This window comes from Oncorhynchus gorbuscha, linkage group LG02 (genome assembly GCF_021184085.1).
Source record: "Oncorhynchus gorbuscha isolate QuinsamMale2020 ecotype Even-year linkage group LG02, OgorEven_v1.0, whole genome shotgun sequence".
NCBI lineage: Eukaryota > Metazoa > Chordata > Actinopteri > Salmoniformes > Salmonidae > Oncorhynchus > Oncorhynchus gorbuscha.
Window position 1 is genome coordinate 109,471,080 of NC_060174.1, and position 18,693 is coordinate 109,489,772.

The window sequence follows — 18,693 nt, forward strand, 5'->3', positions numbered from 1 at the left end:
TCATTCGTTTGTTGTTTTCTTCTTCGTTATTTCATGTATCGTATTAGCTTCATTAAAAGTCATGAGTAACCTACACGCTGCATTTCGGTCTGACTTTCTACTACCAACAGACGAAGATCATTACAGGTGGGTAGTATATGGGGCTTTGGTGACAAAACGGATGGCACTGTGATAGACCACATCCAATTAGCTAAATAGAGTGTTGGAGGGTATTTTGTTAATGACATCGCCAAAGTCGAGGATCGGTAGGATGGTCCGTTTTATGAAGGTATGTTTGGCAGCATGAGTGAACAATACTTTGCTGTGAAATAGGAAGCCGATTCTAGATTTAATTTTGGATTGGAGATGTTTGATGTGGGTTGGAGATGTTTGATGTGGGTTGGAGATGTTTGATGTGGGTTGGAGATGTTTGATGTGGGTTGGAGATGTTTGATGTGGGTTGGAGATGTTTGATGTGGGTTGGAGATGTTTGATGTGGGTTGGAGATGTTTGATGTGGGTTGGAGATGTTTGATGTGGGTTGGAGATGTTTGATGTGGATTGGAGATGTTTGATGTGGGTTGGAGATGTTTGATGTGGTTTGGAGATGTTTGATGTGGATTGGAGATGTTTGATGTGGGTTGGAGATGTTTGATGTGGGTTGGAGATGTTTGATGTGGGTTGGAGATGTTTGATGTGCGTTGGAGATGTTTGATGTGGGTTGGAGATGTTTGATGTGGATTGGAGATGTTTGATGTGGGTTGGAGATGTTTGATGTGGGTTGGAGATGGAAGGAGATGCTTAGAGTGAAGTGAACAGGCGCACACTTTATTCAGGTAAAATGACAAAAGCACAACAAAAACATTCATTCTGTCTCCTAGAGATAAACGTACTTAGGTGCGAGAAGTGCAAGTCAATCCCAGAACAACAGCAAAGGACCTTGTGAAGATGCTGGAGGAAACAGGTAGACAAGTATCTATAGCCACAGTAAAACAAGTCCTATATCGACATAACCTGAAACCGCTCAGAAAGGAAGAAGACACTGCTCCAAAACCGCCATAAAAAAAAGCCCGACTACGGTTTGCAAATGCACATGGGGACGAAGATTGTACTTTTTGGAGAAAAGTCCTCTGGTCTGATGAAACAAAAATAGAACTGTTTGACCATAATGACCATCGTTATGTTTGGAGGAAAAAGGGGGAGGCTTGCAAACCGAAGAACACCATCCCAACCTTGAAGCATGGGGGTGGCAGCATCATGTTGTGGGAGTGCTTTGTTGCAGGAGGGACTGGTGCACTCCACAAAATAGATAGCATAATGAAGTAGGAAAATTCTGTGTATATATTAAAGCAACATCTCAAGACATCAGTCAGGAAGTTAAAGCTTGGTCGCAAATGGGTCTTCCAAATGGACAATGACCCCAAGCATGTTTCCAAAGTTGTGGCCAAATGGCTTAAGGACAACAAAGTCAAGGTATTGGAGTGGCCATCACAAAGCCCTGACCTCAATCCTATAGAAATTGTGTGGGCAAACTGAAAAAGCATGTGCGAGCAAGGAGGCCTACAAACCAAATCAAATCAAATCAAATCAAATGACTCAGTTACACCAACTCTGTCAGGAGGAATGGGCCAAAATTCACCCAACTTATTGTGGGAAGCTTGTGGCAGGCTACCCGAAACAGTTTGACCCAAGTTAAACTATTTAAAGGCAATGCTACCAAATACTAATTGAGTATATGTAAACTTCTGACCCACTGGGAATGTGATGAAAGAAATAAAAGCTGAAATAAATCATTCTCTCTACTATTATTCTGACATTTCACATTCTTAAAATAGAGTGGTGATCCTAACTGATCTAAGACAAGTACTTTTTAATAATGTTAAATGTCAGGAATTGTGATAAAACTTCCGACTTCAACTGTAAATATAAATATATATATATTTTTTCTTCCTCAACAGTATTGCACTGGGCCTTTACTAGTCCTGTATTAGTGGACTGATATTCCCTGATATTCATATTTCTATGTGATTTTGGTTGGTTGCCCAAAAACTTACATATTGCAGCTTTAAAGGGATAATTAAGGTAAATGTACTGAAAACCCTATTGAATGAAAACTCCATGAGACAATCTGTTTGCCAGCAAGTGGGAGTGTTTTCAGCGGTGTAGGTAAATGTATTCAGCGCGAGCAAAGGGAACCATGTCTGCAAAGCCCATTAAAATACCCCCAACTACTGAGAAGTGAGTAGAAAATTATTTTTGTAAGAAAGGCATTTTTAATGTCCTAAATCAGATTCGTGCCCTTTATGATTTGTATGCTATTATCATGCTTAAATTCAAGGTCAGAATACGGGTAGAGAGAAAAGCGCATATAACAAAGAGTGAATTTACGTTTCATTGACGTGCACATAACACGGGTTGAAATTCCCCCGTTTCTAGTAGCTGATATAATTGTATTGAACAGCCAGCAGATGTAGCCCTCGGTCTATTCCTTTTCAAGCCATTTATTTAAACGCTATTGATGGATACTAATGATGTCATTTGTGTCTGTATTCGTGCTTGACGACGGGACCACTCCGTGTCTGGGTGAAGAATGAGAAGGACCACTATTTCCATCAGAGGAATTATCATTAGGACAATCGTTTTTAAAACCGTTTTATTTGGGGGTTTAAAAAAAAACATTTCTAGGTGTTGGAAACTTTACATGGTAGGTTGATTTATTGTCTATTTACAATAAATCAGTGTGACAAAAACAACAATGAATGGTTGAACATGTATGGATGTTTATAGGAACTTATGATATTATTTAGTTTAAACTTTTTTTTGATGTGACGATGATTATTTATTTGTTTTACATTGATGACTAATTGTGCATTTTTGATGGTCATGTAGTGAGAGTGTCTGCTGATTATATCGTGTGTGTGTGTGTGTGTGTGGTGTGTGTGTGTGTGGTGTGTCTCACCCCGTGTAGAGATGAAAGGCGCAGAGAGACTCATCTTTCTGGGCTGGCTGCTGACAGGTTTTTATTTCATTTGCTACATTTCTTTCTAATATATGTTCAGGTCAAGTTTGAGAAGGAAGAATTTTTCCATTTTTAGAGGAATTCAAAAATGATCAATTTGTCAATAAACGTAGGTTATGATGTGATAGGTATTCCTTCAGTGTCAGTATTGTATTAGGGTTGTTGAACCCAGCCCTGGGTACAGAGACCACTAACTCAGTCCTGTTGAACCCAGCCCTGGGAACAAAGACCACTAACTCAGTTCTGTTGAACCCAGCCCTGGGAACAGAGACCACTAACTCAGTCCTGTTGAACCCAGCCCTGGGAACAGAGACCACTAACTCAGTTCTGTTGAACCCAGCCCTGGGAACAGAGACCACTAACTCAGTCCTGTTGAACCCAGCCCTGGGAACAGAGACCACTAACTCAGTTCTGTTGAACCCAGCCCTGGGAACAGAGACCACTAACTCAGTTCTGTTGAATCCAGCACTGGGAACAGAGACCACTAACTCAGTCCTGTTGAACCCAGCCCTGGGAACAGAGACCTCTAACTCAGTCCTGTTGAACCCAGCCCTGGGAACAGAGACCACTAACTCAGTTCTGTTGAACCCAGCCCTGGGAACAGAGACCACTAACTCAGTCCTGTTGAACCCAGCCCTGGGAACAGAGACCACTAACTCAGTTCTGTTGAATCCAGCCCTGGGAACAGAGACCACTAACTCAGTTCTGTTGAACCCAGCCCTGGGAACAAAGACCACTAACTCAGTCCTGTTGAACCCAGCCCTGGGAACAGAGACCTCTAACTCAGTCCTGTTGAATCCAGCCCTGGGAACAGAGACCACTAACTCAGTTCTGTTGAACCCAGCCCTGGGAACAGAGACCACTAACTCAGTCCTGTTGAACCCAGCCCTGGGAACAGAGACCACTAACTCAGTCCTGTTGAACCCAGCCCTGGGAACAGAGACCACTAACTCAGTTCTGTTGAACCCAGCCCTGGGTACAGAGACCACTAACTCAGTCCTGTTGAACCCAGCCCTGGGAACAGAGACCACTAACTCAGTTCTGTTGAACCCAGCCCTGGGTACAGAGACCACTAACTCAGTTCTATTGAACCCAGCACTGGGTACAGAGACCACTAACTCAGTTCTGTTGAACCCAGCCCTGGGAACAGAGACCACTAACTCAGTCCTGTTGAACCCAGCCCTGGGAACAGAGACCACTAACTCAGTTCTGTTGAACCCAGCCCTGGGAACAGAGACCACTAACTCAGTTCTGTTGAATCCAGCCCCGGGAACAGAGACCACTAACTCAGTTCTGTTGAACCCATCCCCGGGAACAGAGACCACTAACTCAGTTCTGTTGAACCCAGCCCTGGGAACAGAGACCACTAACTCAGTCCTGTTGAACCCAGCCCTGGGAACAGAGACCACTAACTCAGTCCTGTTGAACCCAGCCCTGGGAACAGAGACCACTAACTCAGTCCTGTTGAACCCAGCCCTGGGAACAGAGACCACTAACTCAGTTCTGTTGAACCCAGCCCTGGGAACAGAGACCACTAACTCAGTCCTGTTGAACCCAGCCCTGGGAACAGAGACCACTAACTCAGTCTTGTTGAACCCAGCCCTGGGAACAGAGACCACTAACTCAGTTCTGTTGAACCCAGCCCTGGGAACAGAGACCACTAACTCAGTCCTGTTGAACCCAGCCCTGGGAACAGAGACCACTAACTCAGTCTTGTTGAACCCAGCCCTGGGAACAGAGACCACTAACTCAGTCCTATTGAACCCAGCCCTGGGAACAGAGACCACTAACTCAGTCCTGTTGAACCCAGCCCTGGGAACAGAGACCACTAACTCAGTCCTGTTGAACCCAGCCCTGGGAACAGAGACCACTAACTCAGTTCTGTTGAACCCAGCCCTGGGAACAGAGACCACTAACTCAGTTCTGTTGAACCCAGCCCTGGGAACAGAGACCACTAACTCAGTTCCATAAAAACTGCTGTTTTGCCTGTTTCCTCCCAGTCACAACGTAACCAATTTCTTGGAATTTAGCTTGAAATGAAAACATCCTGTCAGATCACTAAGAGCAGTGAGCAGGTCCAGGACATTTCAGGGGCCATATTCATGAAGCGATTCGGAGTAGGACTGCTTATCTAGGATCAGTTTAGCCTTTTAGATCAGAATAAATCAATAAAGATGACATTAACAGGAGGAACCTAATCCTAGATCTATTTATAAATACGGCCTCAGATTATGTAAATTGTAATGTCAATGGTCAATGGTTAATGGTTAATCAATTGGGAAGCAGTTTAATAATTATAAACTGTTAATCTTTTTACTAACTTAGTAGTTTGTTGTCCAAGCCATCTATCAAGCAGGGTTGGGGTCAACGGGCCTGATAGAGAACTGCTGTGTGTTTCAGGTACCCTGTGTCAAGGTGGGGTGGAAGGAACGGTCTGCACTAGTGAGTATTCAGATCAGTGTATTTCAAACAGTGGGTCAGAACTACTTCACTGGTGGGGTGTGGCTAAAGACTAGATTTATGAGGGTTCTGAGGCTTCTTCATTACACTGATAGAACCAGAGGGTTCTTCATTACACTGATAGAACCATAGGGTTCCACTGATAGACCCAGAGGGTTCTTCATTACACTGATAGAACCAGAGGGTTCTTCATTACACTGATAGAACCAGAGGGTTCTTCATTACACTGATAGAACCATAGGGTTCCACTGATAGACCCAGAGGCTTCTTCATTACACTGATAGAACCAGAGGGTTCTTCATTACACTGATAGAACCATAGGGTTCCACTGATAGATCCAGAGGTTTCTTCATTACACTGTAAGAAAAAAAATCCCAGTTACTGATTACAGTGGAAATATGGTAAATATACAAAACATTGCTGCATTTTTAAGGAATTATTACTGTTAAGGACAGTATGCTGCTGTATTCTGATTACTTAATGTATTCTGATTACTTCCTGTATTCTGATTACTTCCTGTATTCTGATTACTTAATGTATTCTGATTACTTCCTGTATTCTGATTACTTAATGTATTCTGATTACTTAATGTATTCTGATTACTTAATGTATTCTGATTACTTCCTGTATTCTGATTACTTAATGTATTCTGATTACTTAATGTATTCTGATTACTTCCTGTATTCTGATTACTTCCTGTATTCTGATTACTTAATGTATTCTGATTACTTAATGTATTCTGATTACTTAATGTATTCTGATTACTTAATGTATTCTGATTACTTAATGTATTCTGATTACTTAATGTATTCTGATTACTTAATGTATTCTGATTACTTCCTGTATTCTGATTACTTCCTGTATTCTGATTACTTACTGTATTCTGATTACTTACTGTATTCTGATTACTTCCTGTATTCTGATTACTTACTGTATTCTGATGACTTACTGTATTCTGATGACTTACTGTATTCTGATTACTTGGGAGTCAATCTCACTGGGACTTTGAACTCACAACCTCTTTGTTGCCAGTGAACTGAATTTCCCGCTACACCACCGGCTCTGCGGGTATGATGACGATTGAGAAAGATCGTTAAAAGATTAAAAACAATAGACAATCTGTCATTTGTCCCTATGGGGGAACCCTATGGGGGAACCCTATGGGGGAACCTTTTTGAGTTCCACGTACAACCCTTTTTTTGGTTTATAATCCTCTCATGAAGAACCCTCTGCTTCCATGTAGAACCATAGGTTACAGCCTTATTCTAAAATGGATGAAATTATAATAATAATAATATAATAATATATGCCATTTAGCAGACGCTTTTATCCAAAGCGACTTACAGTCATGTGTGCATACATTCTACGTATGGGTGGTCCCGGGGATTGAACCCACTTCCCTGGCGTTACAAGCGCCATGCTCTACCAACTGAGCTACAGGACCACCATTATAATGCCCCCCCCCTCATCTAATTAATCTAATCATCTAATTTAAAATTAAAAACAGAAATTCCTTATTTACTTAAGTATTCAGACCCTTTGCTATGAGTCTCAAAATTCAGCTCAAGTGCATCTTGTTTCCATTGATCATCCTTGAGATTCTGGCAGCATTGAAGGTCCCCAAGAACACAGTAGCTTCCATCATTCTTAAATGGAAGAAGTTTGGAACCAACTCCTCCTAGAGCTGGCCGCCCGGCCAAACTGAGCAATCGGGGGTGAAGGACCTTGGTCAGGGAGATGACCAAGAACCTGATGGTCACTCTTACAGAGCTCCAGAGTTCCTCTGTGGAGATCTGAGAACCTTCCAGAAGGACAACCATCTCTGCAGCTCTCCACCAATCAGGCCTTTATGATAAGTGTGGCCAGACGGAAGCCACTCCTCAGTAAAAGTCACATGACAAGGCACTTGGAGTTTGCCAAAAGGCACCAGACCACAATAAACAAGATTCTCTGGTCTGATGAAACCAAGATTGAACACTTTGGCCTGAACGCCAAGCATCACATCTGGAGGAAACCTTGCACCATCCCTACGGTGAAGCATGGTGGTGGCAGCATCACGTCTGGAGGAAACCTTGAACCATCCCTACGGTGAAGCATGGTGGTGGCAGCATCACGTCTGGAGGAAACTTTGCACCATCCCTACGGTGAAGCACCATCCCTACGGTGAAGCACCATCCCTACGGTGAAGCACCATCCCTACGGTGAAGCACCATCCCTACGGTGAAGCATGGTGGTGGCAGTTCTGAATGCTCCGTACATATATGATACTTTAGATGCAGTTATGGTTGTTAGGTAACTCACATGCTAATGGTCAGTGCCTTCATGGGTAAAGATGTAGTATAATGGGACATTTTCTACCCAATATATTCAATGTAAGGAACAATCATTTCTGAACCTTGAAATGTGGGTGGGGCAATGTGCTGGCGGAGGGATTATTAGCATATTTTGGGGCATGGTCTAAAATATGTTGTATTTGTGCCAGCTGTTACTGGAAGTGTTGGGGCCTATTAGCATATTTGGGGGCTTGGTCTAAAATATGTTGTATTTGTGCCAGCTGTTACTGGAAGTGTTGGGGCCTATTAGCATATTTGGGGGCTTGGTCTAAAATATGTTGTATTTGTGCCAGCTGTTACTGGAAGTGTTGGGGCCTATTAGCATATTTGGGGGCATGGTCTAAAATATGTTGTATTTGTGCCAGCTGTTACTGGAAGTGTTGCATAATTTAAGTAAAGGTTTATTTTTTTATGACTTCCTCACACTCCCTTAGGGCATGGTGAAATTATTAATTACACTTTGGATGGTGTATCAATACACCCAGTCACTACAAAAATACAGGCGTCCTTCCAAACTCGGTCGCAGGTTAGGAAGGAAACCACTCAGAGATTTCCATTCTGTACAGGCTTCCTTCTTTTCACTCAGTCATTTAGGTTAGTATTGTGGAGTAACTATAATGTTGTTGAACCATCCTCTGTTTTCTATCACAACCATTAAACTCTTATGGTTTTAAAGTCACCATTGATCTCATCGTGAAATCCCTGAGCAGTTTCCTCAAAGGGATATTCAATGTCTGCTTCTTTTTTCTCATTTTGACCCATCTACCAATAGGTGCTCTTCTTTTTTCTCATTTTGACCCATCTACCAATAGGTGCTCTTCTTTTTTCTCATTTTGACCCATCTACCAATAGGTGCTCTTCTTTTTTCTCATTTTGACCCATCTACCAATAGGTGCTCTTCTTTTTTCTCATTTTGACCCATCTACCAATAGGTGCTCTTCTTTTTTCTCATTTTGACCCATCTACCAATAGGTGCTCTTCTTTTTTCTAATTTTGACCCATCTACCAATAGGTGCTCTTCTTTTTTCTAATTTTGACCCATCTACCAATAGGTGCTCTTCTTTTTTCTAATTTTGACCCATCTACCAATAGGTGCTCTTCTTTTTTCTAATTTTGACCCATCTACCAATAGGTGCTCTTCTTTTTTCTAATTTTGACCCATCTACCAATAGGTGCTCTTCTTTTTTCTAATTTTGACCCATCTACCAATAGGTGCTCTTCTTTTTTCTAATTTTGACCCATCTACCAATAGGTGCTCTTCTTTGCGAGTCATTGGAAAACCTCCCTGGTCTTTGTGGTTGAATCTCTGTTTGAAATTCACTGCTGGACTGAGGGACCTGACAGATAATTGCATGTGTTGGGGGGTGCAGAGATGGGGGGGAAGTCATTTAAAAATCACGTTGAACACTATAATTTGCACACGGAGTGTTAAGCACATTGACTCAAGACATTTCAGCTTTCCACTTGTAATACTTATTTAAAAAATTACAGTTATCCAAAAGAGTATATTTCCCTTGTGACATTCTGGTGTATTGTGGGTAGGCCAATGACACATAGTCTGAATTTAATTCATTTTAAATTCAGGCTGCAACAACAACAAAAATGGTGGACAACTTTCTGAAAAGTTGTCAGTGTTTACAATTGGCTCATTCATCCCCCTCCTCTCCCCTCATTCATCCCCTCCTCTCCCCTCATTCATCCCTCCTCCTCTCCCCTCATTCATCCCTCCTCCTCTCCCCTCATTCATCCCCTCCTCTCCCCTCATTCATCCCTCCTCCTCCCCTCATTCATCCCCCTCCTCTCCCCTCATTCATCCCCCTCCTCTCCCCTCATTCATTCCTCTCCCCTCATTCATTCAACCCATCCTCCTCTCCCCTCATTCAATCTCCCTCCCCTCCTCCTCTCCCCTCATCCCCTTCCCTCATTCCTCTCCCTCATTCATCCCCCTCCTCTCCCCTCCTCCTCTCCCTCATTCATCCCCCTCCCTCTCCCCCTCATTCATTCATCCCTCCTCCCCCCTCTCTCTCCCTCATTCATCCCCCTCCCCTCCTCTCCCCTCATTCATCCCCCTCCTCTCCCCTCATTCATCCCCTCCTCTCCCCTCATTCATCCCCTCCTCTCCCCTCATTCATTCCCCTCCTCCCTCCCCTCATTCATTCTCCCCCTCCTCCTCCCCTCATTCATCCCCCTCCTCTCCCCTCATTCATCCCCCTCCCCTCATCCCCCCCTCATTCATCCCCTCCTCTCCCCTCATTCATCCCCTCCTCTCCCCTCATTCATCCCCCTCCTCTCCCCTCATTCATCCCTCCATCCCCTCCTCCCTCATTCATCCCCCTCCTCTCCCCTCATTCATTCATCCCCCCCTCATTCATCCCCTCCCTCATTCATCCCCCCTCTCCCCTCTCATCCCCCCCTCCCCTCATTCATCCCCCTCCTCTCCCTCATTCATCCCCTCCTCCTCTCCCCTCATTCATCCCTCCTCCTCTCCCCTCATCCCCTCATTCATCCCTCATTCTCCCCCTCTCCCTCATTCATCCCCCTCTCCCCTCATTCATCCCTCCTCTCCCCTCATTCATCCCCCTCCTCTCCCCTCATTCATCCCCCTCCTCTCCCCTCATTCATCTCTCCCCCATCATCTCCTCATTCTCCCCTCATTCATCCCCCTCCCCTCATTCATCCTCCTCCTCTCCCCTCATTCATCCCCCCTCCTCCTCTCCCCTCATTCATCCCCCCTCCTCTCCCCTCATTCATCCCCCTCTCCCCTCATTCATCCCCTCTCCTCTCCCCTCATTCATCATTCATCCCTCCCTCCTCCCCTCATTCATCCCCCCCCTCCCTCATTCATCCCCCTCCTCTCCCCTCATTCATCCCCCCTCTCTCCCCTCATTCATCCCCCTCCTCTCCCCTCATTCATTCATCCCCCCCCCCCTCTCCCCTCATTCATCCCCCTCCTCTCCCCTCATTCATCCCCCTCCTCTCCCCTCATTCATCCCCCTCCTCTCCCCTCATTCATCCCCCTCCCTCCCTCATTCATTCTCATCCCCCTCTCCCCTCATTCATCCCTCCCTCATTCATCCCCCCTCCCCTCATTCATCCCCCCTCCTCTCCCCTCATTCATCCCCCTCCTCTCCCCTCATTCATCCCCCTCCTCTCCCCTCATTCATCCTCCTCCTCTCCCTCATTCATCCCCTCCTCTCCCCTCATTTCCCCCTCCTCTCCCCTCATTCATCCCCCTCCCCCTCATTCTCCCCTCATTCTCCCCTCCCCCTCCTCCCCTCATTCATCCCCTCCTCTCCCCTCATTCATCCCCCTCCTCTCCCCTCATTCATCCCCCTCCTCTCCCCTCATTCATCCCCCTCCTCTCCCCTCATTCATCCCCCTCCTCTCCCCTCATTCATCCCCCCTCCCTCTCCCCTCATTCATCCCCCTCCTCCTCCCCCTCATTCATCCCTCCTCCTCTCCCCTCATTCATCCCCCTCCTCTCCCCTCTCCCTCATTCATCCCCCCTCTCCCCTCATTCATCCCCCTCCTCTCCCCTCATTCACCCCCTCCTCTCCCCTCATTCATCCCCCTCTCCCTCATTCATCCCTCCTCTCCCCTCATTCATCCCCCTCCTCTCCCCTCATTCATCCCCCTCCTCTCCCCTCATTCATCCCCTCTCCCTCATTCTCTCCCCTCATTCATCCCCATTCTCCCTCCTCCCTCCCCTCCCCTCATTCTCCCTCCTCCTCCCTCATTTCATCCCCCTCCTCTCCCCTCATTCATCCCCCTCCTCTCCCCTCATTCATCCCTCCTCCTCTCCCCTCATTCATCCCCCTCCTCTCCCCTCCTCTCCCCTCATTCATCCCCCTCCTCTCCCCTCATTCATCCCCCTCCTCTCCCCTCATTCATCCCTCCTCCTCTCCCCTCATTCATCCCCCTCCTCTCCCCTCATTCATCCTCTCCCCTCATTCATCCCTCCTCCTCCCTCATTCATCCCCCCCTCCTCCTCATTCTCTCCCCTCATTCATCCCCCTCCTCTCCCCTCATTCTCCCCTCATTCATCCCTCCTCCTCTCCCCTCATTCATCCCCCTCCTCCTCTCCCCTCATTCATCCCCCTCCTCTCCCCTCATTCATCCCTCCTCCTCCTCTCCCCTCATTCATCCCCCTCCCCTCCCTCCCCTCATTCATCCCTCCTCCTCTCCCCTCATTCATCATTCATCCCCCCCTCCCCTCATTCATCCCCCTCCCTCCCTCATTCATCCCCCTCCTCTCCCCTCATTCATCCCCTCCTCTCCCTCATTCTCCTCCTCTCCCCTCATTCATCCCTCCTCCTCTCCCCTCATTCATCCCCCTCCTCTCTCCCCTCATTCATCCCCCCTCCTCTCCCCTCATTCATCCCCTCCTCTCCCCTCATTCATCCCCCTCCTCTCCCCTCCATCCCCCTCTCCCCTCATTCATCCCCCTCCATTCTCCCCCTCCCTCATTCATCCCCCTCCTCTCCTCATTCATCCCCCTCATCCTCCCCTCATTCATCCCCTCCCTCATTCTCTCCCTCCCCTCATTCATCCCCCTCCTCTCCCCTCATTCATCCCCCTCCTCTCCCCTCATTCATCCCCCTCCTCTCCCCTCATTCATCCCTCCTCCTCTCCCCTCATTCATCCCCTCCTCCTCTCCCTCATTCATCCCCCTCCTCTCCCCTCATTCTCCCCCTCATTCATCCCCCTCCTCTCCCCTCATTCATCCCCTCCCCTCCTCTCCCCTCCTCTCCCCTCATTCATCCCCCATCCTCTCCCCTCATTCATCCCCCTCCTCCTCATTCATCCCCCTCCTCTCCCCTCATTCATCCCCCTCCTCTCCCCTCATTCATCCCCCTCCTCTCCCCTCATTCATCCCCCTCCTCTCCCCTCATTCATCCCCCTCCTCTCCCTCATTCATCCCCCTCCTCTCCCTCATTCATCCCCCCCCTCCCCTCATTCTCCCCTCATTCATCCCCCTCCTCTCCCCTCATTCATCCCTCCTCCTCTCCTCATTCATCATCCCCTCCTCTCCCCTCATTCATCCCCCTCCTCTCCCCTCATTCATCCCTCCTCCTCTCCCCTCATTCATCCCCCTCCTCTCCCCTCATTCATCCCCCTCCTCTCCCCTCATTCATCCCCCTCCTCTCCCCTCATTCATCCCCTCCTCTCCCCTCATTCATCCCCCTCATTCATCCCCCTCATTCATCTCCCCTCATTCATCCTCCTCCCCTCATTCATCCCTCCTCCTCTCCCTCATTCATCCCTCCTCCTCCTCATTCATCCCTCCTCCTCTCCCTCATTCATCCCTCCTCCCCCCCTCCTCTCCCCTCATTCATCCCCCTCCTCTCCCCTCATTCATCCCCCTCCCTCCCCTCATTCATCCCCTCCTCTCCCCTCATTCATCCCTCCTCCTCTCCCCTCATTCATTCACCTCATTCATCCCCCTCCCTCCCCCTCATTCATCCCCCTCCTCTCCCTCATTCATCCCCCTCCTCTCCCCTCATTCATCCCCCTCCTCTCCCCTCATTCATCCCCCTCCTCTCCCCTCATTCATCCCCCTCCTCTCCCCTCATTCATCCCCCTCCTCTCCCCTCATTCATCCCCCTCCCTCTCCCCTCATTCATCCTCTCCCTCCCCTCATTCATCCCCCTCCTCCTCTCCCCTCATTCATCCCCCTCCTCTCCCCTCATTCATCCCCCTCCTCTCCCCTCATTCATCCCCCTCCTCTCCCCTCATTCATCCCCTCCTCTCCCCTCATTCATCCCCCTCCTCTCCCCTCATTCATCCCTCCTCCTCTCCCCTCATTCATCCCCCTCCTCTCCCCTCATTCATCCCCTCATTCATCCCCCTCCTCTCCCCTCATTTCCCCCTCCTCTCCCCTCCTCTCCCCCTCATTCATCCCTCCTCCTCTCCCCTCATTCATCCCCCTCCTCTCCCCTCATTCATCCCCCTCCTCTCCCCTCATTCATCCCTCCTCCTCTCCCCTCATTCATCCCTCCTCCTCTCCCCTCATTCATCCCTCCTCCTCTCCCCTCATTCATCCTCTCCCCTCATTCATCCCCCTCCTCTCCCCTCATTCATCCCCCCCCTCATTCATCCCCCTCCTCTCCCTCATTCATCCCCTCCTCTCCCCTCCTCTCCCCTCATTCATCTCCCCTCCTCTCCCTCATTCATCCCCTCATTCATCCCCCCTCTCTCACCTCATTCATCCCCTCCTCTCCCCTCCTCTCCCCTCATTCATCCCCCCTCCTCTCCCCTCCTCTCACCTCATTCAACCCCCTCCTCTCCCCTCATTCATCCCCCTCCTCTCACCTCATTCATCCCCCTCCTCTCCCCTCATTCATCCCCTCCTCTCCCCTCATTCATCCCCTCCTCTCCCCTCATTCAACCCTCCTCCTCTCCCCTCATTCAACCCTCCTCCTCTCACCTCATTCATCCCCTCCTCTCCCCTCATTCAACCCTCCTCCTCTCCCCTCATTCAACCCTCCTCCTCTCACCTCATTCATCCCCTCCTCTCCCCCCTCCTCTCCCCTCATTCATCCCCCTCCTCTCCCCTCATTCATCCCCCTCCTCTCCCCTCATTCATCCCCCTCCTCTCCCCTCATTCATCCCCCTCCTCTCCCCTCATTCAACCCCCTCCTCTCACCTCATTCATCCCCTCCTCTCCCCTCCTCTCCCCTCATTCATCCCCCTCCTCTCCCCTCCTCTCCCCTCATTCATCCCCCTCCTCTCCCCTCATTCATCCCCCTCCTCTCACCTCATTCATCCCCCTCCTCTCCCCTCATTCATCCCCTCCTCTCCCCTCATTCATCCCCTCCTCTCCCCTCATTCAACCCTCCTCCTCTCCCCTCATTCAACCCTCCTCCTCTCACCTCATTCATCCCCTCCTCTCCCCTCATTCAACCCTCCTCCTCTCCCCTCATTCAACCCTCCTCCTCTCACCTCATTCATCCCCTCCTCTCCCCTCCTCTCCCTCATTCATCCCCTCCTCTCCCCTCCTCTCCCCTCATTCATCCCCTCCTCTCCCCTCATTCATCCCCCTCCTCTCCCCTCATTCATCCCCTCCTCTCCCCTCCTCTCCCCTCATTCATCCCCTCCTCTCCCCTCCTCTCCCCTCATTCATCCCCTCCTCTCCCCTCCTCTCCCCTCATTCATCCCCTCCTCTCCCCTCCTCTCCCCTCATTCATCCCCTCCTCTCCCCTCATTCATCCCCTCCTCTCCCCTCCTCTCCCCTCATTCATCCCCTCCTCTCCCCTCCTCTCCCCTCATTCATCCCCTCCTCTCCCCTCATTCATCCCCCTCCTCTCCCCTCATTCATCCCCTCCTCTCCCCTCATTCATCCCCTCCTCTCCCCTCCTCTCCCCTCATTCATCCCCCTCCTCTCCCCTCATTCATCCCCCTCCTCTCCCCTCATTCAACCCTCCTCCTCTCACCTCATTCATCCCCTCCTCTCCCCTCCTCTCCCCTCATTCATCCCCTCCTCTCCCCTCCTCTCCCCTCATTCATCCCCCTCCTCTCCCCTCATTCATCCCCCTCCTCTCCCCTCATTCATCCCCCTCCTCTCCCCTCATTCATCCCTCCTCCTCTCCCCTCATTCATCCCCCTCCTCTCCCCTCATTCAACCCTCCTCCTCTCACCTCATTCATCCCCTCCTCTCACCTCCTCTCCCCTCATTCATCCCCCTCCTCTCCCCTCATTCATCCCCCTCCTCTCCCCTCATTCATCCCCCTCCTCTCCCCTCATTCATCCCCCTCCTCTCCCCTCATTCATCCCCCTCCTCTCCCCTCATTCATCCCTCCTCCTCTCCCCTCCTCTCCCCTCATTCATCCCTCCTCCTCTCCCCTCATTCATCCCTCCTCCTCTCCCCTCATTCATCCCCCTCCTCTCCCCTCATTCATCCCCCTCCTCTCCCCATTCATCCCTCCTCCTCTCACCTCATTCAACCCCCTCCTCTCACCTCATTCATCCCTCCTCCTCTCACCTCATTCATCCCCCTCCTCTCCCCTCATTCATCCCTCCTCCTCTCCCCTCATTCATCCCTCCTCCTCTCCCCTCATTCATCCCTCCTCCTCTCCCCTCATTCATCCCCCTCCTCTCCCCTCATTCATCCCCCTCCTCTCCCCTCATTCATCCCCCTCCTCTCCCCTCATTCATCCCTCCTCCTCTCCCCTCATTCATCCCTCCTCCTCTCCCCTCATTCATCCCCCTCCTCTCCCCTGTAACTATTCCCCAGGTCGTTGCTGTAAATGAGAACGTGTTCCTGGTAAAATAACAGATAAATACAAATAAAAAATAGATTTAAAAAATCACCCTCACCTCTGACCTTTTTTATTGGAGTGTCTTAATTAAAGATGTATATAATCTGTCAGATCAAACTGTTTTTTTTGTGTTTGTTGCTGTTTTGTTGACATTAATTGGTTGTATTAATTTGTTGACATGATAAGATGATAATTTTTATGTTTTGTTTTCCTTCCAGATCCTCCCAGGAACACGTCAGTATCTGTGATTCCCTCTGGCGAAGTGTTAGAGGGCAGCTCAGTGACTCTGACCTGCAGCAGTGATGCCAACCCACCAGGGATCAGCTACCGCTGGTACTCAGTGAGAGTGGGTGACACCAGATCGACAGGCTACGGGCCGGTCCTGAGGACCAAAATCTGGGCGGACAATACCCACTTCTACTGTGAAGCCAAGAATAAGTGTGGAGCACATAATTCAACGATCACTAAAGTAACTGTGTGGTGTAAGTGTAGTGGAGTGTGTTCAAAGAACCAGAGTACAGTAAGCTTGTCTGTGGCCCTCTGTATCACAATGGTAGAGCATAGCCCTCCCTCCGTTCAGGGTTGTAGGTTCAGTTCCCGGGGGGACCACCCATATGTTAAATGTATGCACGCATGACTGGAAGTTGCTTTGGCTAAAAGTGTCTGCTTAAATGTCACTTATATTATAAATATCAACCAGGCTTTATGTCTTTTTTTAAATTTGAACCTTTATTAAACCAGGAAGGGCTCATTGAGATTTAAAATATTTTTTTCAAGAGCATCCTGGCCAAGATAGTCAGCACCAAGTCATTACAGACAAACAACATGAAAAACTACAAGTAATCTAGTAAAAACCATAGAATTCACAAGAGTATAACAAAATCAAAAACAGCAAATTAAAAACATTGACAGATCAGGGAATCAGTCTCAAGATCATTCATCAGTGATTTAAAAACACCAATCGGGACAAGTTCTTCCACTTTAAAAGTATTTTGTAAGGCGTTCCAAGACGATGGCGCAGAGTACATAAAAGCTCTTTTACCAAATTCAGTTTGGACATTTGGAACAGTTAGCAAGTCCTGAGAAACGAAGAGAGTACCCACCACATTTCTGAACAATAAAAATGCACAAATAAAAAGGTAGTAAACCCAAAATAGCTTTGTAAATAAAAGTATATCAGTGACTGAACCTACGAGTGACTAGAGAAGGACAGCCAACCCTGGTATACAAAGTGCAGTGGTGCGTAAGGGTTTGGCAGTTTAAAATAAATCTCAAAGTGCCTTGGTAAAGGGTGTCAATTGATCTCAAACACTGAGCGGAAGCATTCATATATAAAATACCCCCATAGTCTAGTAAAGGCATAAATGTAGCTGATACTAGCCTCCTTCTGGCTTCAAAACAAAAACAGGCCTTATTCCTAAAATAAAATCCCAATTTCAGCTTAATTTTTTTTGAAGCTGTTGAATATGCAATTTAAAAGAGAGGCTGTCATCAATAAAATATTCCACGATATTTATATGAGGTTACAGTCTCAATCTCCTTGCCCTGACAGGTAATAACAGGTGAAAAGTTCAGAGGTCTATTTCTTGCATTAGAAAACACCATTAGTTTAGTTTTGTCAGTATTGAGGATAAGGTATGTTGAACAGTATAAAAAGCAGTTTGCATGTTCTGGAAAGCTTTTGTAAGAGACGAGGCACAACTGTAAATAACAGTATCATCAGCATAAAAGTGAAGTTGCGCATTTTGGACATTTTTGTCTAAATCATGTATATAAATAGTGAATAAGAGAGGACCAAGTACAGAGCCTTGGGGCACACCATTACAGACAGACCATTTAACAGACATGAGCCCATCCAACAGAGTGCACTGAGTTCTATCAGACAGATAGTTAGCAAACCATGCAACTGCGTGCTCCGAAAGACCTCCACTCGACAATCTCTGCCTCAGTATAGCATGATCAACTGTATCAAAAGCCTTAGAGAGATCAATAAAAAGTGAGACACAGTGCTGTGTTTTGTCAATGGCTTCAGTGATATCATTTAAAACCTTCATGGCGGCTGTAATTGTGCTATGCTTCTTCCTGAAGCCCGATAGGTACATTGATAAAAATAGAGTTAGTAAATAAAAACTATTTTAGCTGTTCACTCACAAGGGTTTAGCTCAGTAGACTAACATAGTCTCAAGTCTGTAAAGATACATAAGCCTATATAATACTGGTGTTAAAAAGGCTTTAGCTCAGGAGGCTAATGAAGCCTTGAGTCACACATACAGTATAACATGTGTATTGTCTATTTCCCTCCAGATGGTCCTAAAACCATGTCTGTGTCAATCACCCCATCTGGACCCGTGTTTGATGGTGCGATGGTGATTCTGACCTGCAGCAGCAATGGCAACCCACCAGTAAGCAGCTTCACCTGGTACAGTGTGAAGGGAGACCAGGCGACACGGCTTGGGGTTGGGACGAGGCTAGAGACCAGTGTGTCTGCAGAAGTCCACCAGTTTTACTGTGAGGGCAGAAACGACCACGGAGGACAGAACTCAACGCTGATAGAAGTGGTTGTACAGTGTATGTATACTGTAGCTACAAGACCAATTCAACCATCGCCAAACATTTTTGGCAGTTATTCAACAATGCTGTTCTTG

The 18,693-nt window shown here is 48.0% G+C and overlaps 1 protein-coding gene across 1 annotated transcript in view; it reads left to right on the forward strand.

The window, feature by feature from the left end:
* Positions 1-2,520: 2,520 nt before the first annotated feature.
* LOC123995277 (B-cell receptor CD22-like) overlaps positions 2,521-18,693 on the forward strand; it is a 43,618-nt gene continuing 27,445 nt past the window's right edge. Inside the window, exons 1-5 of the mRNA XM_046298781.1 lie at positions 2,521-2,682; positions 2,947-2,994; positions 5,398-5,439; positions 16,267-16,530; positions 18,353-18,616. Coding sequence (XP_046154737.1) covers positions 2,949-2,994; positions 5,398-5,439; positions 16,267-16,530; positions 18,353-18,616 — 616 coding nt within the window. The 5' untranslated portion in view covers positions 2,521-2,682; positions 2,947-2,948. The remainder of the gene's footprint in view (positions 2,683-2,946; positions 2,995-5,397; positions 5,440-16,266; positions 16,531-18,352; positions 18,617-18,693) is intronic.